Source organism: Choloepus didactylus, chromosome 5, assembly GCF_015220235.1.
Source record: "Choloepus didactylus isolate mChoDid1 chromosome 5, mChoDid1.pri, whole genome shotgun sequence".
Taxonomy (NCBI): Eukaryota; Metazoa; Chordata; class Mammalia; order Pilosa; family Megalonychidae; genus Choloepus; species Choloepus didactylus.
Window position 1 is genome coordinate 27,518,573 of NC_051311.1, and position 18,590 is coordinate 27,537,162.

At 47.7% G+C, this 18,590-nt stretch overlaps 1 protein-coding gene, 1 long non-coding RNA gene and 1 other non-coding gene across 6 annotated transcripts in view; 2 read left to right on the forward strand and 1 right to left on the reverse strand.

Annotated features, from left to right (window-relative positions):
- LOC119533850 overlaps window positions 1–18,068 on the reverse strand; it is a 41,715-nt gene extending 23,647 nt beyond the window's left edge. Inside the window, exons 1-4 of one of the 2 annotated variants that reach the window (XR_005216906.1) lie at window positions 17,560–18,068; window positions 16,061–16,351; window positions 14,679–14,804; window positions 14,114–14,167 (exon numbers count right to left, since the gene is read on the reverse strand). This is a non-coding gene — a long non-coding RNA (uncharacterized LOC119533850). Of the gene's footprint in view, window positions 1–14,113; window positions 14,168–14,678; window positions 14,805–16,060; window positions 16,352–17,559 lie in introns of those variants that run through there. The other variant, XR_005216907.1, reaches the window with a different exon arrangement.
- On the forward strand, window positions 6,686–6,820 carry LOC119535605. The gene has a single exon (XR_005217222.1). It is a non-coding gene; the product is annotated as a small nucleolar RNA SNORA70 (small nucleolar RNA).
- VIPR2 (vasoactive intestinal peptide receptor 2) overlaps window positions 16,935–18,590 on the forward strand; it is a 176,265-nt gene continuing 174,609 nt past the window's right edge. For 2 of the 3 annotated variants that reach the window (XR_005216905.1, XM_037835704.1), the window contains exon 1: window positions 16,936–17,434. Coding sequence is in view for 2 of the 3 variants with exons in the window: in XM_037835704.1 (XP_037691632.1) it covers window positions 17,372–17,434 (63 nt within the window). In the remaining variant the exon portion in view is untranslated. Of the gene's footprint in view, window positions 17,435–18,590 lie in introns of all 3 variants that reach the window. The other variant, XM_037835705.1, reaches the window with a different exon arrangement.

Sequence of the window (18,590 nt, forward strand, 5' to 3'; positions counted from 1 at the left end):
AGAAGAGGTGGAGAAAGAGAAAGAAATCACCCTTCTCTATCCGCACACACAGTTCCTTACCACAGATCTGCTGGCCAGATACAGGACTTGAGCTGAGGAGAAGCAGCGTTTTAAATTAAAAGAGGTTGAGTGCTTTTTATTATCTGGAAAAAGAGACCAGAAAAGTGCCAAGGGTTCCTATCAGGGTTGGGAAGAGCAAACTGTGAAAGTAGGTTTGCTGTCTGTTTGCTCTCTAATGAATCTGTCTCATTCACTATGTCAGTCATGGTTGAAAAACAGGAGGGGTTGGAAACTGCATGGAGCAGATGCAGATCCCTAAATGTACATGATCCATCCTGAGGATCAGGTGCTCCATGGAGGTGTGTCTAATTCATCTGGGCAGCAGAGATCTGGCACTGGGGCTAGGCTAGGGGGATTAGGGATGTGAGAGGGGGGTGCATTCCCAAAACAATACTTCAAATTTCTATGCTTTAAAAAAAAAGTTTCCATATCCAATATTTGATCTTATCTTTGTAATAATCATGAGAAGTAGGCCAAGCACATATTAGGAATTCTATTGTACAACCTGGGAAACTAATGAAGTTTTCTTTGACAAGCACACATTGGGCACCTGCTCCATACTGTAAGTGTATTCTGGGTGTTGGGGATGCCAAGATCAACAAGATGCCACTACTGCCTTGAGGAACTAAAGAACATAAATTATAGAAGACATGCTCTTAAGTTCATTACTAGGGACCCAAAAGCCAAAATCCAAGGTCAAGGCTCAGAAACAGCTTCCCATCATGAAGAACAGCTCCCTTGACCAGCTGCTGCTTTCCCCCGGAATTACATAGCTGTGAGTGGGAAAAGAGCTTAAAATTGACAAAGTTCTCCAACATCCCATTTTGGGGAGGTGGGAGGAAGTAAGTTATTTATTGAAATGTAGCATCCAGACTTTTGAAAGACATGAAGAAGAGGGACACTTAGAATGGTGAGTTTCTTCATAAGTACAAGTTTAAAACTAGGGGCTTGGAGGTGGGGCAAGATGACAGCATAAGGAGATGTGGAATTTAGTTAGTCCCCTAGAACAACCAGCAAATAGCCAGGAACAACTAGTAAATAATCTGGAACAAATGTTAGGGGAACTTCTGTGACCAGACAACATGATACACCAGTCTGGAATGGGTGGAACGGCTGAAATTACAGCTTAGAACTGTAAGTAAAGCTCCCCAAGCTGCAGAGCTGGCACCCCTCCCCGACTGGCACAGCAGGCTGAGTTGGAAAATGTCCCTGTGGGGAGAAGAAGCAGTCCCTGCAGGCAACAAGGGAAAACAGCTCAACCAAACTCCAATTGTGGTTTTAATTAACAAATCTGGTCTACTGAATACAAGCTACTGGCACAGATAAACCCAGGGCAGGCAGGAAAGGAACCCAGAGGTTTCTCCCAGCAGAGAGGAGGCAGGGCTGATGGGAAAAAAAATATATAAATAAATAGAAAGAGGCTTTTGGAGTCGGCTAAGCTCAGAATACTGGAAAAGGGCTGTGTCCCAAGAAAAGGGACACACAGAACCAGGCAACAGCTCTGATTCTTGACTAGTGAACTAGGGGACTGAGAACTGGCTTTGAAAAAGGGACCTTTTTCTTTTTTCTTTTTTTTCTCTTATTCTAAGTAGCTCATTAGAGAAGGTATCAGGCATTTTCAATTGTCAGCACTGACCCAGGCAAGGGTGGAGTTAAGATACATAGTCAAAGGAAAAACTCAAGTGCAGAGATAATTCCCTAAAGAATTTATCTTCCCTAAAAAAAGGGGGGTGGGGTGGGGCCCAGCTAAAACGGTGATGCTCCCTCAGAGAATTCAGACCCCAGGGTCTGGGGGAAAAAAAAACAGACACAGCTTAAGCTTGGCTTCTGACACCCTCAGTCCTTGGCTGGGATGGAGTCCACTGAGAATTAAATACACCGCACCTCTTCATGCCAGTGGGGAGCTGTGGGCTGACAAGTGCTACCTGCTGGGCAGGATAGGAAAAGCACAGAGCCTAGAGGCCTTACGGGAAAGTCTGACAATTTGATGAGTCCCACTTTCAGGGAAACCTGATATTAAACACAGCCTCCTCCTGAGACCTGGGTCCACCTGGTCTGGGAAAATCTGATTGGGGTAATCAAGGAAACCAGATGCCTCAACAAAAAAATTGCAAATCACACTAGGAAAGATGAAGATATGGCCCAGTCAATGGAACAAACTTACCCTTCAACTGAGATACAAGAATTGAAACAACTAATTATTAATCAAAAAAATCTCCTAAATCAATTCAAAAAGCAAATCAATGAGTTGAAGGAAGATATGACAAAAGAGATGAAGGATATAAAGAAGTCATCGGGTGAACATAAGGAAGAATTCAAAAGTTTGGAAAAACAATCGCCAGAACTTAGGAGAATGAAAGGCACAATAGAAGAAATGAAAAAAAAAATGGAGACACACAATAGCAGATTTGAAGAGGGAGAAGAAATGATTCATGAATTAGAGGACAGGACACCTAAAATCCTACACACAAAAGAACAGATAAGGAAAAGAATGGAAAAAAATATGAGCAGGGTCAGGGAACTGAATGACAACATGAAGCACACGAATACACATGTCATGGGTGTCCCAGAAGGAAAAGAGAAGGGAAAAAGGGCAGAAACAATAATGGAGGAAATAATCAATGAAAATTTCCCATCTCTAATGAAAGACATAAAATCACATAAAAGACATAAAAGATCCAAGAAGCACAGTGTACCCGAAACAGAATAGATCTGAGTAGACCAACTCCAAGACACTTAATAATCAGATTGTCAAACGTCAAAGACAAAGAGGGAATCCTGAAAGCAGCAAGAGAAAAGCGATCCATCACATACAAAGGAAGCTCGATAAGACTGTATGTGGATTTCTCAGTAGAAACCATGGAGGCAAGAAGGCAGTGGTATGATATATTTAAAATACAGAAAGAAACTGCCAACCAAGAATTCTATATCTGGCAAAACTGTCCTTCAAAAATGAGGGAGAGTTTTAAATATTTTCAGACAAACAGACACTGGGAGAGTTTGTGAACAAGATACCTGCACTACAGGAAATACCAAAGCACTACAGGCAGATAGGAAAAGACAGGAAACAGAGTATTGGAGAAGACTGTAGTAATGAAGACTATCAGTACGGGTAAAAATAGAGAGAAAAAAATAAAAATAAATAAGATATGACATATAAAATCCAAAAGACAAAATGGTAGACAGTAGACAGTACGTTGAATGAAATTAGCCAGAAACAAAAGGATGGATACTGTATAGTCTCACTGATATGAACTAACATTGATGAGCAAAATTTGAGAGTTGAGAACACAGGTTATCAGGAGATAGAAAGAGGTTAGAGATCAGACATTTAATGCTGAAGGAGTACAGCATTATATAGATTCAGATATGGAATGGATAGCATAATACTATCCACTATAGCATCCACTACACTTCAACTGAGATACAGGAATTGAAACAACTAATTATTAATCAAACAAATCTCCTAAATCAATTAGGATTGATTTAGCACAACATTCTAAGTACTCTGAACAAAGATGAGTATGAGTATGGTTAAAAGAGGAAAGCTGGGGCATGCATGATGCCAGAAGGAAAGATAGAAGATGAAGTGTGGCATTGTATAACTTAGCAAAAACTAGAGTAGTCAATGATGGTGAGTAAATGCACAAATATGAGAATGTTTTCAAAAGAGGGAAAACAAATGAATGTCAACATTGCAAGGTGTTGAAAATCGGATGGTAGAGGGGGAGAATACAATCAATGCAAACTAGAGTCTATGGTTAATGGTAACAATTTAAGATGCTTCCATTAATTGTAACAACGACAGTATACCAAAGCTAAATGTCTATTAGAGGGGGATGTAAGGGAGTGATATGGGATTCTTGGTGGTGGTGGTGTTGTCTGACCTTTTCATATATTTTATTTTTATTTTTCTTCTATCTCTTATATTTTTATTCTTTTTTTCTCCCTTTCCTTTTTCTTTGCAGCAGAAATGGAAAGATCCTCATATAGTTTGTGGTGGTAAATGCATAATTATGTGATTATGCCAGGAATCATTGATTGTTTACTTAGGATGGATTATATGGTGTGTGAATGAAACTATTTAAAAAATAAACAGAGGATACAAGTGCTGGAGAAAATGTGTAAAGCGCAATGTATCTATTCCCTGTGTTGGCAGGTGTTCTAGTTTGTTAATGCTGACAGAATACAGAACACCAGAAATGGACTGGCTTTTATAAAAGGTGGTTTCTTGGGTTACAAGGTTAGTCTCAAGGCCATAAAGTGTTCATAAACAAAGGGTACCTTCACTGGAGAAAGGCCATTAGCATCCAGAAAACCTCTGTTAGCTGGGAAAGGAAGTGGCTGGTGTCTGCTTGCTCCTAGATTGCGTTTCAAAATGGCATTCTCCAAAATGTCTGCATCAGCTTCCAACAGCCATCTTCAGAATGTCTGTCTCAGCTCCAGCTCGCAATGAGCTCCTTCTGTTTGAGCTTATACAGTGCTCCAGTAAACTAAACAAGGCCCATGCTGAATGGGTGGGGTCACGCCTCCATGGAAATTACCCAATCAGAGTTATCACCTACAGTTGGGTGGGTCATATCTCCATGGACACCGAACCAATAGGTTCCAACCCAATCCACACTAATATGTCTGCCCTTAGAAGAATGCATTAAAGAATATGATTTTCTGGGGGACATAAATATACAAACAAGCACAGTGGGGAAATAGAATGGCACAGCCCAGCTGGAGGGCAGTGTGGTGGTTCCACAGGAAACTAATTATGGGGTTGCCATATGGTCTGGCAACCCCATTATTGGGTATATTCTTGGAAGGACTGAGAGCAGGAACATGAGTGGACATTGCACACTGGTGTTTATGACAGCAGTATTAATGATTCACAATGGATGGAGGTGGCCTAAGGGTAAATCTACTGATAAATGGAGTGGTGAACTATGGAGTACACATACAATGGAATGCTAAGCTGTGGCAAGAAGAAACAAAGTTATGAGGTATAAAACTAGGTGAATGGACCTTGAGGACAGTATGTTGAGTGAAATAAGCCAGAATTGAAAAGACAAACATTATAATGCCTCACTAACATGGATTAACTATAATACGCAAATTCTGAGAACTGAATCTGAGAGCATAGGTTATCAGGGGAAGGCTTATGGTAAAGGTTCCTAGATTGTAAGCTCTTACAGCTGTCACATCTATTCATGAGTTGTAATGGTTATCTCTAAATTCTGAGATGGTGAGCTGTTTGTGTATAACCTGGTTGGGCCCTGGAATTTCAGGTAACTGTGTGACACTTGAGACTCAAGGTACAGTTCGGTAGCTATGACTGTCAGCATTACCCCATACAGAAAATGTTAAAAAAGCTGAAAAAGAGATCACACTTCAATTAGAGATAAGAATGAAACGGACTTGATTAGGACTAAGGTAAACCAGACTAAAGGGAAAAGGATGATATTGACTATGTTTTAAAACCTCAACTTCTGTGTGAGACCAAAGGAAGAGATGTTTATTGGGTGGAAAATCTATATTTTCTGTAGCATGCTATACAATTTAACTGGTACGGTCATATTACACAAACACTAGAATTACATGGAAACTTGAATAGGGGGTGAGATTTGGATGGTTTATACAGGTAAGTGTGAAACCTTGATACATCCCAGACCAATTTGGGCAGAGAATAAAAAGTTATTTGTAAAGCCCCCTTGAGGGTCTGGGGGAAAATAAGGAAACATTAAACTTACCACCTGGGGAATTACTGATGTTCTCATAAGCATTGGGGACAACCACTATCATAGGCCAAGCCCTCAATTTTGGGGCTTGCCCTTATGAAGCTTGTTACTGCAAAAGAGAGGTGAAGCATACTTATAATTGTGCCTAAGACTCACCCCCAGAGAACCTCTTTTGTTGCTCAGATATGGCCCTCTTTCTCTCTCTAAGCCCACTCAGCAGGTAAAGTAACTGCCCTCCCCCCTATGTCGGACATGACTCCCAGGGGTGTAAATCTCCCTGGCAACATGGGATATGATCCCCAGGGATGAGCCTGGGCCTGGCATTGTGGGATTGAGAAAGCCTTCTTGACCAAAAGGGGAAAGAGAAATGAACCAAAATAAAGTTTCAGTGACTGAGAGATTTCAAACGGAGTCGAGAGGTCATTCTGGAGGTTATTCTTATGCATTATATAGATATCCCTTTTTAGTTTTTAGTGTACTAGAATAGCTAGAAGGAAATACCTGAAACTGTTGAACTGCAATTCATTACCTTTGATTCTTGAAGATGATCATATAACTATATAGCTTATATGGTGTGACTGTGTGATTGTGAAAACCTTGTGGCTCACACTCCCTTTATACAGTGTACGGACAGGTAAGGAGAAAAAAGGGAGACAAAAGGTAAACAAATAATGGGGGGGAGGGAGGACTATGAAATATTTTAGGTGTTTTTTATTTTTATTTTTATTCTTATTTTTATTTTTTGGAGTAATGAAAATGCTCAAAAAATTGATCATGGTGATGAATGCACAACTATCTGATGCTACTGTGAGCAACTGACTGTACACTTTGGAAGACTGTTTAGAATGTGAATATACCACAATAAAATTGCATTCGAAAAAAAAATGAGGGGCTTGGCTCTGCAGCCAATTAACACGAGCATCCTCCTTTCCCCACAGGGACCCAGTGTGCAATGGCTGCAGACAGCAGCCTCCTTGGTAGTGGAAGCAACCAATTGCTTGTATGGGTGGCCCTAAGGGACCCTGGAGACAGCCCTTGCCTGCTGATGATCATGTCTGACCTCAAGTGCCCCTGATTTAGGCTCCAGAAAGGTATACCCTTGGAAAGCCCCAGAGTACGGTGGCCAGGGTCCCCATGGGCTAAGTCATCATGTCCATCAACACCAAGTTTCAAAACAGGGAGCATGTGATTGAAGCGGTAGGCAGGGCCAAGTTCAAGTTCCCTGGTCACCAGAAGATCCATAACTCCAGTAAGTGGGGCTTTATCAAGTTTCATATTGAGAAATTCCAAGGCATGGTAGCTGAGAAACTCCTTATCCCAGATGGTTATGGGGTCCAACACATCCCCAGTTGTGACCCCTTGGACATGTGGGAGACCCAGCACTCCCGAGAGCTTTGCCAGTGTTGCTCTCGCCTGACTTGTGCCCACCAATCAACCACTTCCTGGCCGTCTGAAAACAAAAATGAGGAGCTTGGGCACACATCTAAGGTCACTGCAGTCCTGCACAAGGTGTTCTTTCCTTACACGCAAGCAAATGTGGCCACTGCGACCCAAATTGACTCATCTGGATGGGGGAGAGGGACCAGAAGGACTTCAGAAAGTTAGGTTTCCATGAAGTTTATTTTCTCTTTTGGAAATGTATCTCAAACAGTATAGTACTTATTTTGAAATGATTAAAAAGGTGTATCTTTCACTCTCTTCCAATCATGAGGCCCTCAAAGGTTTCTGAATCATTAGGTTTCCGTGCTTTGTGGGTACAACAAACAAGGAGCTGCTCAGCTTCCATTGTTAGAGATTTGATTCTCCCTCTCAGAGCTCAGTGTCGGAAAACAGGGGAAGCTGGTGGCAAGTGCCAGGGAAACATGTGCCATCCAGGCAACAGGGGGTGATGGAAGGGGGCTGCCTGGGTAGGAGGGAATGGAGAGCTGAAGAGTGCCTCACCACACCCTGCCTCTCCAGATCCTAAAAATGTAGGCAGGTGGAGGTGCTAAGGAAGAGGTGTGGACAGAGAGGCCTGGCTGGGATCAAGTCGGCTGAGACTTGGCAGAAGGCAAGGCATGGCTTGTCAGCACAGCACCAAAGTCAGGGGCTGGCCACAGCTCAGTGGGGCCAGTGCCAGAGGTCCAGAACAAAGACAAGCTCAGCCCCACTATACAGATACCAGCAGGGGTTGGCAATAGAAAAGTGAGTCCCTCTATGCCCAGTCCTGAAGGCAAAAAAGCTTACTCCTGCACTCAGACACCTTTTTGGCTATGGGAAGGGGAAATGGAAAAAAAAAAAAAAAATCCTGGAAGACTGGGCATTTACCCAAAAGAGACTAATACAAGTACCACTCCCATATCTGGCATCAGTGGGAATGAGGGATTCAGAGCAAGAGAAGATAGTCGGAATATCAAGAATCCATTTGTCGTGCATTCCATTTGGCAGTGTGTTAAATTTTGACTTGTACAATCCTGATTTTACTCTCCATTGGATCTTGATTATCTTTTGGCTTCTTCAGGCCTCCCAGAGTAGCCGTATTTCTTACTCTGATACTCACAGCACATTCACTGTTCTTTAGAACCTCTGTTCAAAGTATTCCATCTGATTGAAATGCTCTCCCACCTTCCACCCTTGAATTATCAGTCAAAAACATTCTTCCAGTCAAATTTGTCACTCTTCCAAGGAAAAAGTAATTCTTCCTTGTTTTAGTTTCCTAGGTTGCTCAAGCAAATACCAATTTAAACAATGGGTATTTATTTGCTTGCGATTCTGAGGCTAAAAGAAAATCCAAATCAAGGCATCATCAAAGGCAATGCTTTCTCCCCGAAGACTGTGGCATTCTGGGGCTGGCTGCTGGTGATTCTTGGTCCTTAGCTTGTCACATGACAATGCAGATGGTGGCCTCTTATTCCTTTCTGTGCTTTGTTGATTTCAGCTTCTTACTTCCCGTGGCTTTCTCTCTCTCTGTCTGAATTTCACTCTGCTTATAAAGCACTCCCGTAATAGTATTAAGACCTATCTTGACTGAGGTAGGTCACACCTTCTTAAATAAAGTAACCTCATCAAAAGGGTTCTACTTACAATGAGTCCACACCCACAGGAATGGATTAAATTTAAGAACATGTTTTTCTGGAGTGCACACAGCTGCAAATCACCACACTTCTCTCATTTGTCTCATTTGTTATTATCACACATGTCACAATTATTTATCTATGTCATATACCCCCTAGCCTCTGGACTATTAAATCCTTTAGGGGAAGAGGCTTTACATCTTCCCCATAATTTGATCTCTCGCTGCACCCAACGCAGTAATTTTTAGACTGTAGGCTCTCAACGAAGCATAAATGTATGCATTAATATTCCTGATTCTTACAGAGACCCTCTGAGGGAGAAGGGAAATTATCATTATTGAAATTTTATAAGTGGGCAAATAGTTCAAAGAAGTAAATAGACTTGCCCAGGCCTGCGGTCGCAGTTGATTCGTCTGGGGGGGGGTGGCGGCCGGTAGCTAAATCCTAGGCTCCCAGGCTTGCTCTGAAGGTACCGGCGGCGGGGGCTCTTTCCCGGAGGCGAAGGCGAGGCGGGGGATTTGGCCTGGTCCCCGGCGGGGGGGCGTGCAAGGTGTGGAGGGCGGCGAGAAGGAACAGGCAGGACACGGTACTTGAGGGATGATGAAACCAAGAGAGAGAGCTTTATTAGGCGAGAACACAAGCTTATATTGGGCGATTAGAGGGCGGGGTAGCTATAGAGGTCGAAGGCTTGGATTGGTTCAGAGAGGGCGCGGAGGTTGAATGACAAGGGGCGGGAGTAGTTTTGGTAACTGCGCATGCGCACTGACGGTGGGGGAGTTGCTCTGGCAATGGGGAGTGTCAGGGGCAAGATAAGGGGGTGGGGAAAAGGCGGTTCCCTCCGGCAAGCCTCCCCTACGGTGGTATTTTGGGTGAGGAAATGGGGCCTGCCTCCGGCCTCACTTTCCCAGGCCTGGGGGGCAGTGGAGGGCGCTGTTGCCCGTGCCCACCACCCTCCCCAGGGGCTGATCAGGTCCCCCAGCCCAGGCCCGCCAAGTCGAAGCACGTGATCAGTATCCCGCATTTCCCCCTTTTTTCTAATTAAAGGAAGAAGCTTACCGGAGAGGTCCGCCAAAGGATGAGGGAAGGGGAAGGTTGGGGAGGGGAAAAAGGGTTGACGGTAGCTCAGCAAGGCTGGAGCTCAGCGTTGGTGTGGCACCCGGGTGCTCGACAGGAGCCTTGTTGCTTGCGGGATGGACGAGGATGGGAGGTTTAAAGTTGGAGGTTCAGATAAACTGGAGCTCGAGGTTGGTGTGATGTCCAGGCGATCGAGAAGGGCCTCGCGGTCGGCGGGTTGACCGGTGGCGGTGAGGTTGCGGAGGGTTGGTTGTCATCTTGGAGTAGGGAGCGTTAGAGGTGGCGAGTTGCTGGTACTGGATTTGCACGAACGAGGAAAAAATAGCATCTGTTTGTTTTCTTACAAGTTGGACGATTCTGCGGATAATGCAGGGTCCTAAAGTGAGAGCTAGAATGATCATTAGTAAGGGGCTGAGGAGAGGGAGTAGGTAAGGGAGGAGGGGGGTAAAGATATGGGACCAATAACTGGTGGCTTCACGGTCTCTTCTACGTTGTTCCAGTCCCTCTCGGACCTTTTTTAGGCTGTCCTCGGCGAGACCTGTGGAATTGGCATATATACAGCACTCTTCTCCTAGGGCGGTGCAGAGGCCTCCTTCTTTGAGGAGGAGAAGGTCGAGACTTCGGCGGTTTTGGAGCACTACCTCAGAGAGGGAATTGACAGAATTTTTAAGATGGGAAATAGCGTCTTGTAGGTGACGAATGTCCTCGTCAACAGCCGCCCGGAGGTGAGTTAGGGCGGAGCTTTGACTGGCTAATGCAGCGATTCCGGTGCCAGCGCCCGCAAGACCTAGGTGGGAGGCAATTGTGAGGGCGGTGATGGGCTCTCGCTTTTGTAGAAGGGCAGGATCTGCAGTTCTTTCCAGGCGGAGGAAGAAGTTTTTCTCGCTGTGGTATAAGACCCTAGGGATGAGGACAATTAGGAGGCAAGTTTTATTAGTTGTATTGAGGGTTTGCACGTTAAGGCAGGGGGTAAGTTCTGTAGAGGAGCAGAGCCATTGGGAGGAGTTGTGGGGAATAAGAAATTTGGCAGAGCTGCTGGGAGATGAGTAGTTGGCACAAGCTGTGAGGTTGGGAGAGTTACTTGAGCGAGGGCGGATGTACTTTCCTGTAAAGGAGACTGAATGAAAGGTTAAGGGGACGGCAGAGGTATTCCAATTGCATTCTGAAGGGCTGTTCTCTGTGTTTTCTGAAAAGGAGAGGTTGGAGGCAATTGGTTCATACAGGGGGGAAGAAGTGGAGAGGCAAAGTCAACAAGAGGAGGTAAGATAGGGGTGGGAGGAATTCACTGAGGTGAAGGCCGCTTGGATAAGGTTGAAGAGGGGAGAGGAGTAACGAGAAGGGGGTAGAAAAGGTTGGGGTGGTGGGGTTGGCGATGCGTTGTTTGCAGCTGAGGTGCGGCTGGTTGAAGCTGAGGTGCGGCTGGAGAGCTGTGGAAAAAGGGGGTTCACTCAGACTGGGGTCCAGGCCCAGGTGTACTGTTGTTATCTGGTGCACCAGGTTGCGGAGACGACGGCGTTCTCGTCTCGTTAGACGCGTGGTTGCTGGTGGCAGGCCGGATTGCCCTTCCTGGGATCCAGATTGGTTGTGCTGCATCATCTGGGAAAACACAAGCAAACCCGCGCCCCTGGGCGAGGAGTGGGGAGGGACCCTTCCAGGCATTATTCTCTGGGTTCTTCCAGTAAACCATCGGGGCCTGAGTAGGCCTGTATGAGGGCCCCCAATGTTTATGTAGGGGCGAAAGCCCTTCTTTATTGAATGTGAGTAGATTAAGGTGAATAAGGGCTGCTATGATAAGGTCCCCTGGAGTTGCCTGGGGGAGCATTGCCCTTTCTTTTTCAATTTGTGTTTTTAAGCGGCGATGGACTGCTTCCACAATGGCTTGCCCCTGAGGATTATAGGGGATACTGAAGTGATGGGTGATGTTATATAACTGAAGAAAGGCTGCAAAGGAGGCACTGCGATAGGTAGGCCCATTGTCCGTTTTTAGGTCCTAGGGAACTCCCATGAAGAGAATTCCTTGTTTTAGGGCCTTGATACAGTGTTTGGCCGTTTCCCCGGCGAGGGGGACTGCATAACACATGGCCGAGAAGGTGTCAATTATTACATGCACATATTTGAGGCGTTTAAAGGACGGAACGTGAGTTACGTTCATTTGCCATTTAGAATTGGGTTTTAGGCCTCGTGGGTTGACTTCCTGAGGTTGCAGGGGGCTAAGCGGCGCAAAGGGCGCACAAGTTGCACAATTGCGGACAAGATGTTTACAGGTATCTAGGGGGAGGCCACATAAATGATGTAACGACGTAGCCGAAAAGTGAAACCTGGAATGCAATAACTTGGCCTGGTTAACAGCATCCCCCGGAGGGGCTGCCGTGTGAGTTAGCATAGCTTGGATATTTTGAGCTGAGACCGCTTGGTCTACTATACTGTTACCATTAGCCAAGGGCCCCGGAAGGCCTGAGTGACTACGAATGTGGCTAACGAACCAAGGATCCTGTTTATACTTTAAGATGCTTCTGAGGTTAGAAAGTGCTTTATCGATGGCCGAGTTCCCGGGGAAAAAGGTGGAAAATGCGAGGACTCGGCAGACCTGATACGTGTAGAGGCTGTCTGTGAAAATGTTTACTGGGTGGTTGCAGTGGGCGTTTAGCGCGTATGACACCGCCAGAATTTCCCCCACTTGAACTGAATGAAGGTTGACATAACTGAATAGGCGGGGTTCCGGGAGGTCCTGAGAATAAGAGAGGAAGGCAAAACGGGTTTTGGAGGCGTCAGTGAAGACGGTAGTGGCACCCGGGATGGGTGCAGAGGAGGGGAAAGGATGGAAGGGGCTGCGGAAGGGAAGCTTGGCGAGCCCCTGTAACAGTCGATGGCTAGGATAGTGGCAGCTGAATTCTCCCTGAAATCCTTCTAAGAGGATTTGCATGTTCAGGTTATCACGTATAAGCAGGCGGGTTTGGCCTGCGTCCAGGGGCCAAACAATTTTTTCCGGCGGCTCTCCAAATACATGAACAGCCAGGGTGACTAGATCTGAAGCTAGGCTGATCCAGAGCCGCACTGCGGGGCAAATTTTCCTAAGCTGGCTTTTAGCAGGGTGCACCCAAAGTAGAGGGCCTGGCACGGGAGTGGGGTAGGGGCAGCGTTGCCCCAAGGGTTGCCTTGAGGTGTAGAAGGCAGCCAGGGGTTGTTAGTCGGCAGGGTGGGAGGGGCAGCGGCAGCTGCCGGTAGCGGCTCCGAGGGGGAGCTTGTCGAAGGAGGAGGTGGAAGTGGGAGGCCCCAAGCGTCGCAAGATGGCGGCGCGGTAGGCGTGGCTAAGACACAAGATGGCGGACTAGCCCCGCCTTGTGAAAGGGCGGTGTCCAAGGCACAAGATGGCGGACTAGCTCCGCCCTATGAAAGGGCGGGGTCTAAGGCATAAGATGGCGGACTAACTCTGCCCTGCGAAAGGGCGGGGCCTAAGGCATAAGATGGCGGACTAGCTCCGCCCTGTGAAAGGGAGGGGCTTAAGGCATAAGATGGCGGACTAGCTCCGCCCTGTGAAAGGGTGGGGTAAAGCGCATGCGGTTTCCGGCCCAGCTTAGGGCTGACGTCATCACTAGAGCACTTCCTCCCCTCAGTAGAAGAAGAAGGAGGAAGTTCGCCATTTTGGAGCAGTTTGGGGGGGCAGTTGCAAAGAGGTACACGGCGCCAAAGAAAGAAAGAAACACACAAAGGACTACAGCAAAGTAATGGAGGGGAAGAGGGAGAGCGTTAGGAGGAATGGGGGTCATAGAAGAAAAGGACGAGAGGCAGACGGAAGAATGGGTAGTGGGGAAGGGAGGAGCGGCTCCAGAGCGGCGAGGGAGAGGCGGCCCCTGACGCGGAGCGGCGAGGGAGAGGCGGCCCCTGACGCGGAGCGGCGAGGGAGAGGCGGCTCCGGGAGCGGCGAGGGAGAGGCGGCCCTTACCTTGCAGGCGAGGAGAAGGAGAGCTGGAGAGGCGTCCGGGCGAGCGAGTGGCGTCACTGGACCGCTGCGTGGAGAGGACGTCTAATTGCAGGGGCCGCACGTTGGGCGCCAGTTGCGGTCGCAGTTGATTCGTCTGGGGGGGGGGGTGGCGGCCGGTAGCTAAATCCTAGGCTCCCAGGCTTGCTCTGAAGGTACCGGCGGCGGGGGCTCTTTCCCGGAGGCGAAGGCGAGGCGGGGGATTTGGCCTGGTCCCCGGCGGGGGGGCGTGCAAGGTGTGGAGGGCGGCGAGAAGGAACAGGCAGGACACGGTACTTGAGGGATGATGAAACCAAGAGAGAGAGCTTTATTAGGCGAGAACACAAGCTTATATTGGGCGATTAGAGGGCGGGGTAGCTATAGAGGTCGAAGGCTTGGATTGGTTCAGAGAGGGCGCGGAGGTTGAATGACAAGGGGCGGGAGTAGTTTTGGTAACTGCGCATGCGCACTGACGGTGGGGGAGTTGCTCTGGCAATGGGGAGTGTCAGGGGCAAGATAAGGGGGTGGGGAAAAGGCGGTTCCCTCCGGCAAGCCTCCCCTACGGTGGTATTTTGGGTGAGGAAATGGGGCCTGCCTTCGGCCTCACTTTCCCAGGCCTGGGGGGCAGTGGAGGGTGCTGTCGCCCGTGCCCACCACCCTCCCCAGGGGCTGATCAGGTCCCCCAGCCCAGGCCCGCCAAGTCGAAGCACGTGATCAGTATCCCGCACAGGCCTATATAGTGAGTAAAAGAAATGTTTGTCAGATTGGACCCAGAGTCAATAAGCTTCTAGGTCCCAATTTGCATACCTGGCATCCAGATCTTCATCTTGAACACTGCTCCTCACTAAATGGAACCAGGGTTCCTCGGAGATACGGCTGATTCCCGGGCAGGTGCAGAGCAGGTGCCACAGGAACCTGTAATATCTTTTCATACTAGAAAGTAAGAAAGTGTTAAAATATATATGTGTGTGTGTGTGTGTGTGTGTGTGTGTGTGTGTGTGTGTGTGTGTTATATACATATATAATTATAATAACAGAGGTGTGTCACAAGAAACAGGAGCCAGCATAAAAGGATTTAAGTGCAGAAATGAATTATAAGCCAATTGGAAAAAATAAGAATCCACGAGTCTCTATCAATAGCAGACAGACAGACAGACGGACAGATGGGTAGACAGATGATGATGAAGATAGGTAGACAGATATCTATAGATACAAATGATGACAGATGATTGATGGATGGATAAATGGATGATAGTACATACTGCAGATGAATGGATGAACAGATCGATCGGTAGACAGATGGATGAAAGGGGAGAAGGGAGGCTTCTTGTCTGCAGCAGAATGGCAAGGGTAACTGATAAATTTCATTGTTTTGCAACCATCATAGTAAAGATTGGTTCAGGCAAGCGTCATCAATGGATACCACATCTAAGGGAAAATTTAGATGAGGCAAGCCATTTGCATAATCTTAAAGTGTCTCTCCACAGATTGCTTGTTATAAGTGAAAAAATAGTAACTACAGTGGTGAAGAAATGTGACCACACTTTGACCTTTGATCAAAATCAGCACTGTCAATGAAAAGAAGATGAACACTGTGTGCCTCCAGATGTGATGCCCAGAAAAGGACAAAGCACCATTTATGCAGAATTTTGGGAAGTAAAACTTACATAGCCTAATCACAAGCCGCATCAGACAAGTCCAAAATGAGGAACATTCAACGATAAAGTGGGGGAGGGACAGGATGTATTCTTCAAAATGTCAATGTTCATAAAAGACAAGAAAAGGCTGTGAAAATGTTCCAGATTAAAGGAGGCTAAAGAGCCAGGACCGCTAGATGCAACACCTGATTCTAGACAGGACCTGGATTGGAGGGAAATGAATGCTCTGAAAGACATTATTGGGTCAATTGAGAAAACTGGTATAAGGACAGAAGATTAGACAAAAATATTGCACCAGTGTTAAATTTATGGCAGGGAATGTGAGCACAGCATGCAGAGTCGGGCTGGCCACAGCTGGCAGGTGTGTGTGTGCGCGAGTGTAGTAAAAAAAGAGAGACAGAGAAAGCAACAGGGAGAGGTGTAAAGCAAATGATAAAGCCAATGGTGTGCAATGTTAATCAGTGAATCTAGAAAAGTTCTTCTAACTTTTGGGTAAGTTTTAAATTATTTCCAAAAGTTTAAAAAAATTACCTGTTTTAGTTCTCATTTCTCAGTGCTTTGTCATTTGACGAGTGACAAGTAGCTATTATGCTAAACGAATCCTTCCGGAAGTTAAAAGGTGACACGATGCAATTCCTAAGCTTCAGGAAACACCCATTTTTTTCAGTCTCTGGAGGCAGCGCTGTTTGACATATGGGTATCACGGCACAGTGTGTCGTGTGGGAGGAAGGGAAGGAGCTTTTCTTAAGACCCCGAAATCACATCCCGCGCAGGTCCACGCTCCGCAGCGGTGTCCACATCCATCTGTTCACCTCCTGGCAGCTGCGAGTTGTGGGAAAGAGTATGACTCTACCCATTTTACAAAGGCAGAGCCAAAGATAGGCAGCAGAACTGAGACTGGGAGCCGTATCCACCCTACATTCCAATTTTCTCTGGAACTTTCTGTTCAATCTGATTTCCTCTTCTGAGGCTGTCCCCGCCCCACACCCCCCACCATCACAACCACACCAAAATGCGGTAAAATTTTCTTTTTAATTTTCAGTTCCCCAATCCCAAAGCCACTAGCTTCGAAGGCAACCAACCCACCCTACTTTGGGTGTCTTGCCTCTTTCTTAGATATTTTTAGCTGTCATTATTTAATAAGGAGGACACAGGTAGGCGCAAAGCAAATGCAATTCACTGCAAAGCGCGCACGCCTGACGCCCTCTTTCTCTCTTTCCAACGTGCGTAGCTCCCCGTTGCGCTTCCCGGGTTTTTCTCCACTTAAAGTTGTGCCAGGCACTGGGGGCCCCTCGCCCACCTGTGCGCATCTCTCGCCTCGCTCCTCCCACCGCCTTTACACCCGCCGTTAAAGGAAAACTGGGGGGAGGGTGAAGCGGGGGAGGAGAGAGGACGCCAGGCTAGGGACGCCGAGAGGAGGGGAAAGCGCGCGGGACTAGGGGCGGGCGGCCGAACTGCAGAGCTCGGGGAGCAAACCCGGACGGCAGAGGCGGACGGCGACGGTGCTCCGAGGCGCCGCGCACCCAGCAGGACCGCGGCGGACCCGCGGTTGCCCGGAGGGGGCGGCGAGCGCGGGCGGCGGCTCCCGGGGACCCACGTGGCTGCGGCTGCTCAGGCGGCAACTGCTGCGGCGCCCAGGGCGCTCGGAACGGCCAGGAGCCTCCGGCCGCGGGGTGCGGAACCGCCCGAGGGCGCCGGGCAAGGGGTTGGCGTCCGCTCCGCACCTGCGCTGCTCGGCCCGACCCATGTTTCTGCCCTCGGGGTCCCAGGAGCTCCGGAAGAAGGCGGCGGGCACCGGGTGGCCCGCGTCAGGCTGATCCCCGCCGCCCACCCGCCCGCGGGATGAGGCAGTCCGCGCTGCGAGCCCCCGCGCTGCTGACCTGCTGCTGCTTGCTGCTCGCCTCCGTGAGTGCACCCTGCGGGCCCGCGCTTTGGGGTTCCTGCCTGCGAGCCCCTTCGCTCCCAATTCCCCCGGTATCCCAACCCGGGTCCCCAGCTTCTCTCTTTTCAAAGAGAAGCGCGTTCCTCACCGGCCAGGTTGTTGCTGTCCTTCCCGCGCGGTCTGGCAAAGAAGCGGCGCCCGACTGAGTCCGGGAGAAAGTAGAGAACGCGAGGCGGACTCGGGTGGCAGCCGCGCGCTGGCCGCGGGGTCACCGGTGCGCCTGCCCGCCGGCTCCGTGCGCCACCCGGGGATCCGGGGGAGTTAAAATTGTTGCCATATGGAGTTCGAGACCTTCTCAAGCAGATCTGCAAGAACCGAGCTCCCCAGGTCTGGCCAGATTTTAAGACTCTGGGGCTGGGAAGATGCATTAACCCTCTTCCTACCGCCTTTGCTTTGTTAGAGAGAGGGTCCGATTGCCTTTTCGACTCTCTTAAAGAATGAAAATAGTTCCCCGGCCGTTTATTCTTGGAGCTGTATGGCTGGGCAGGCCCTCGGTCCCTGGATTGTAAAACCTATAGCCGTGGACTTCCCTGAGTGAGGGGAAGAGGGCTGCGGTCACCTGCTCAGGCTTTGCATTTCAGAGGGAAATTGGAGTTTGCTTTGTCATTAAATACTTATTTCTACCTCCTGATATTTATTATTGGTTTTTATTTGTTTAGTATGTGTCAGGCGGGGATGTGGGGTGCTAAAGAATGTTCTGGTTTGTGCTTTCCTTCTAGAAATACTCTGCTTTGATTTTTTTTTTTTTTCCCATTTAAGAGCACGGGAGGAAATGATAAACTGGAACAGAAGTTTGTTACCTGAGAGCATTAATACATTAATTAGTTCTCAAGAATTCTTTCATATATTTGAAGAACTTTTAAAAAAGTTATTTGAAAAAAAGTTTTTTAACTTTATTTCTTGCTCTCCTCCTAGACTGAAAACTGAGAATCTGTATGTATACACGTATATATTTTATATGCGGTTATCACAGCCAACATCACTGTCTCTGTTGATCCATGTTCTCTCTTGTAGCATGAAGGCAAGGATGGAACTGTTTAGGGAAAGTTGTAATTGCTGCTGCTGATTCAGTTTTGGGGGTGTGTGTGAACCCCCCCTGCCCCTCACCATGGCCCAACT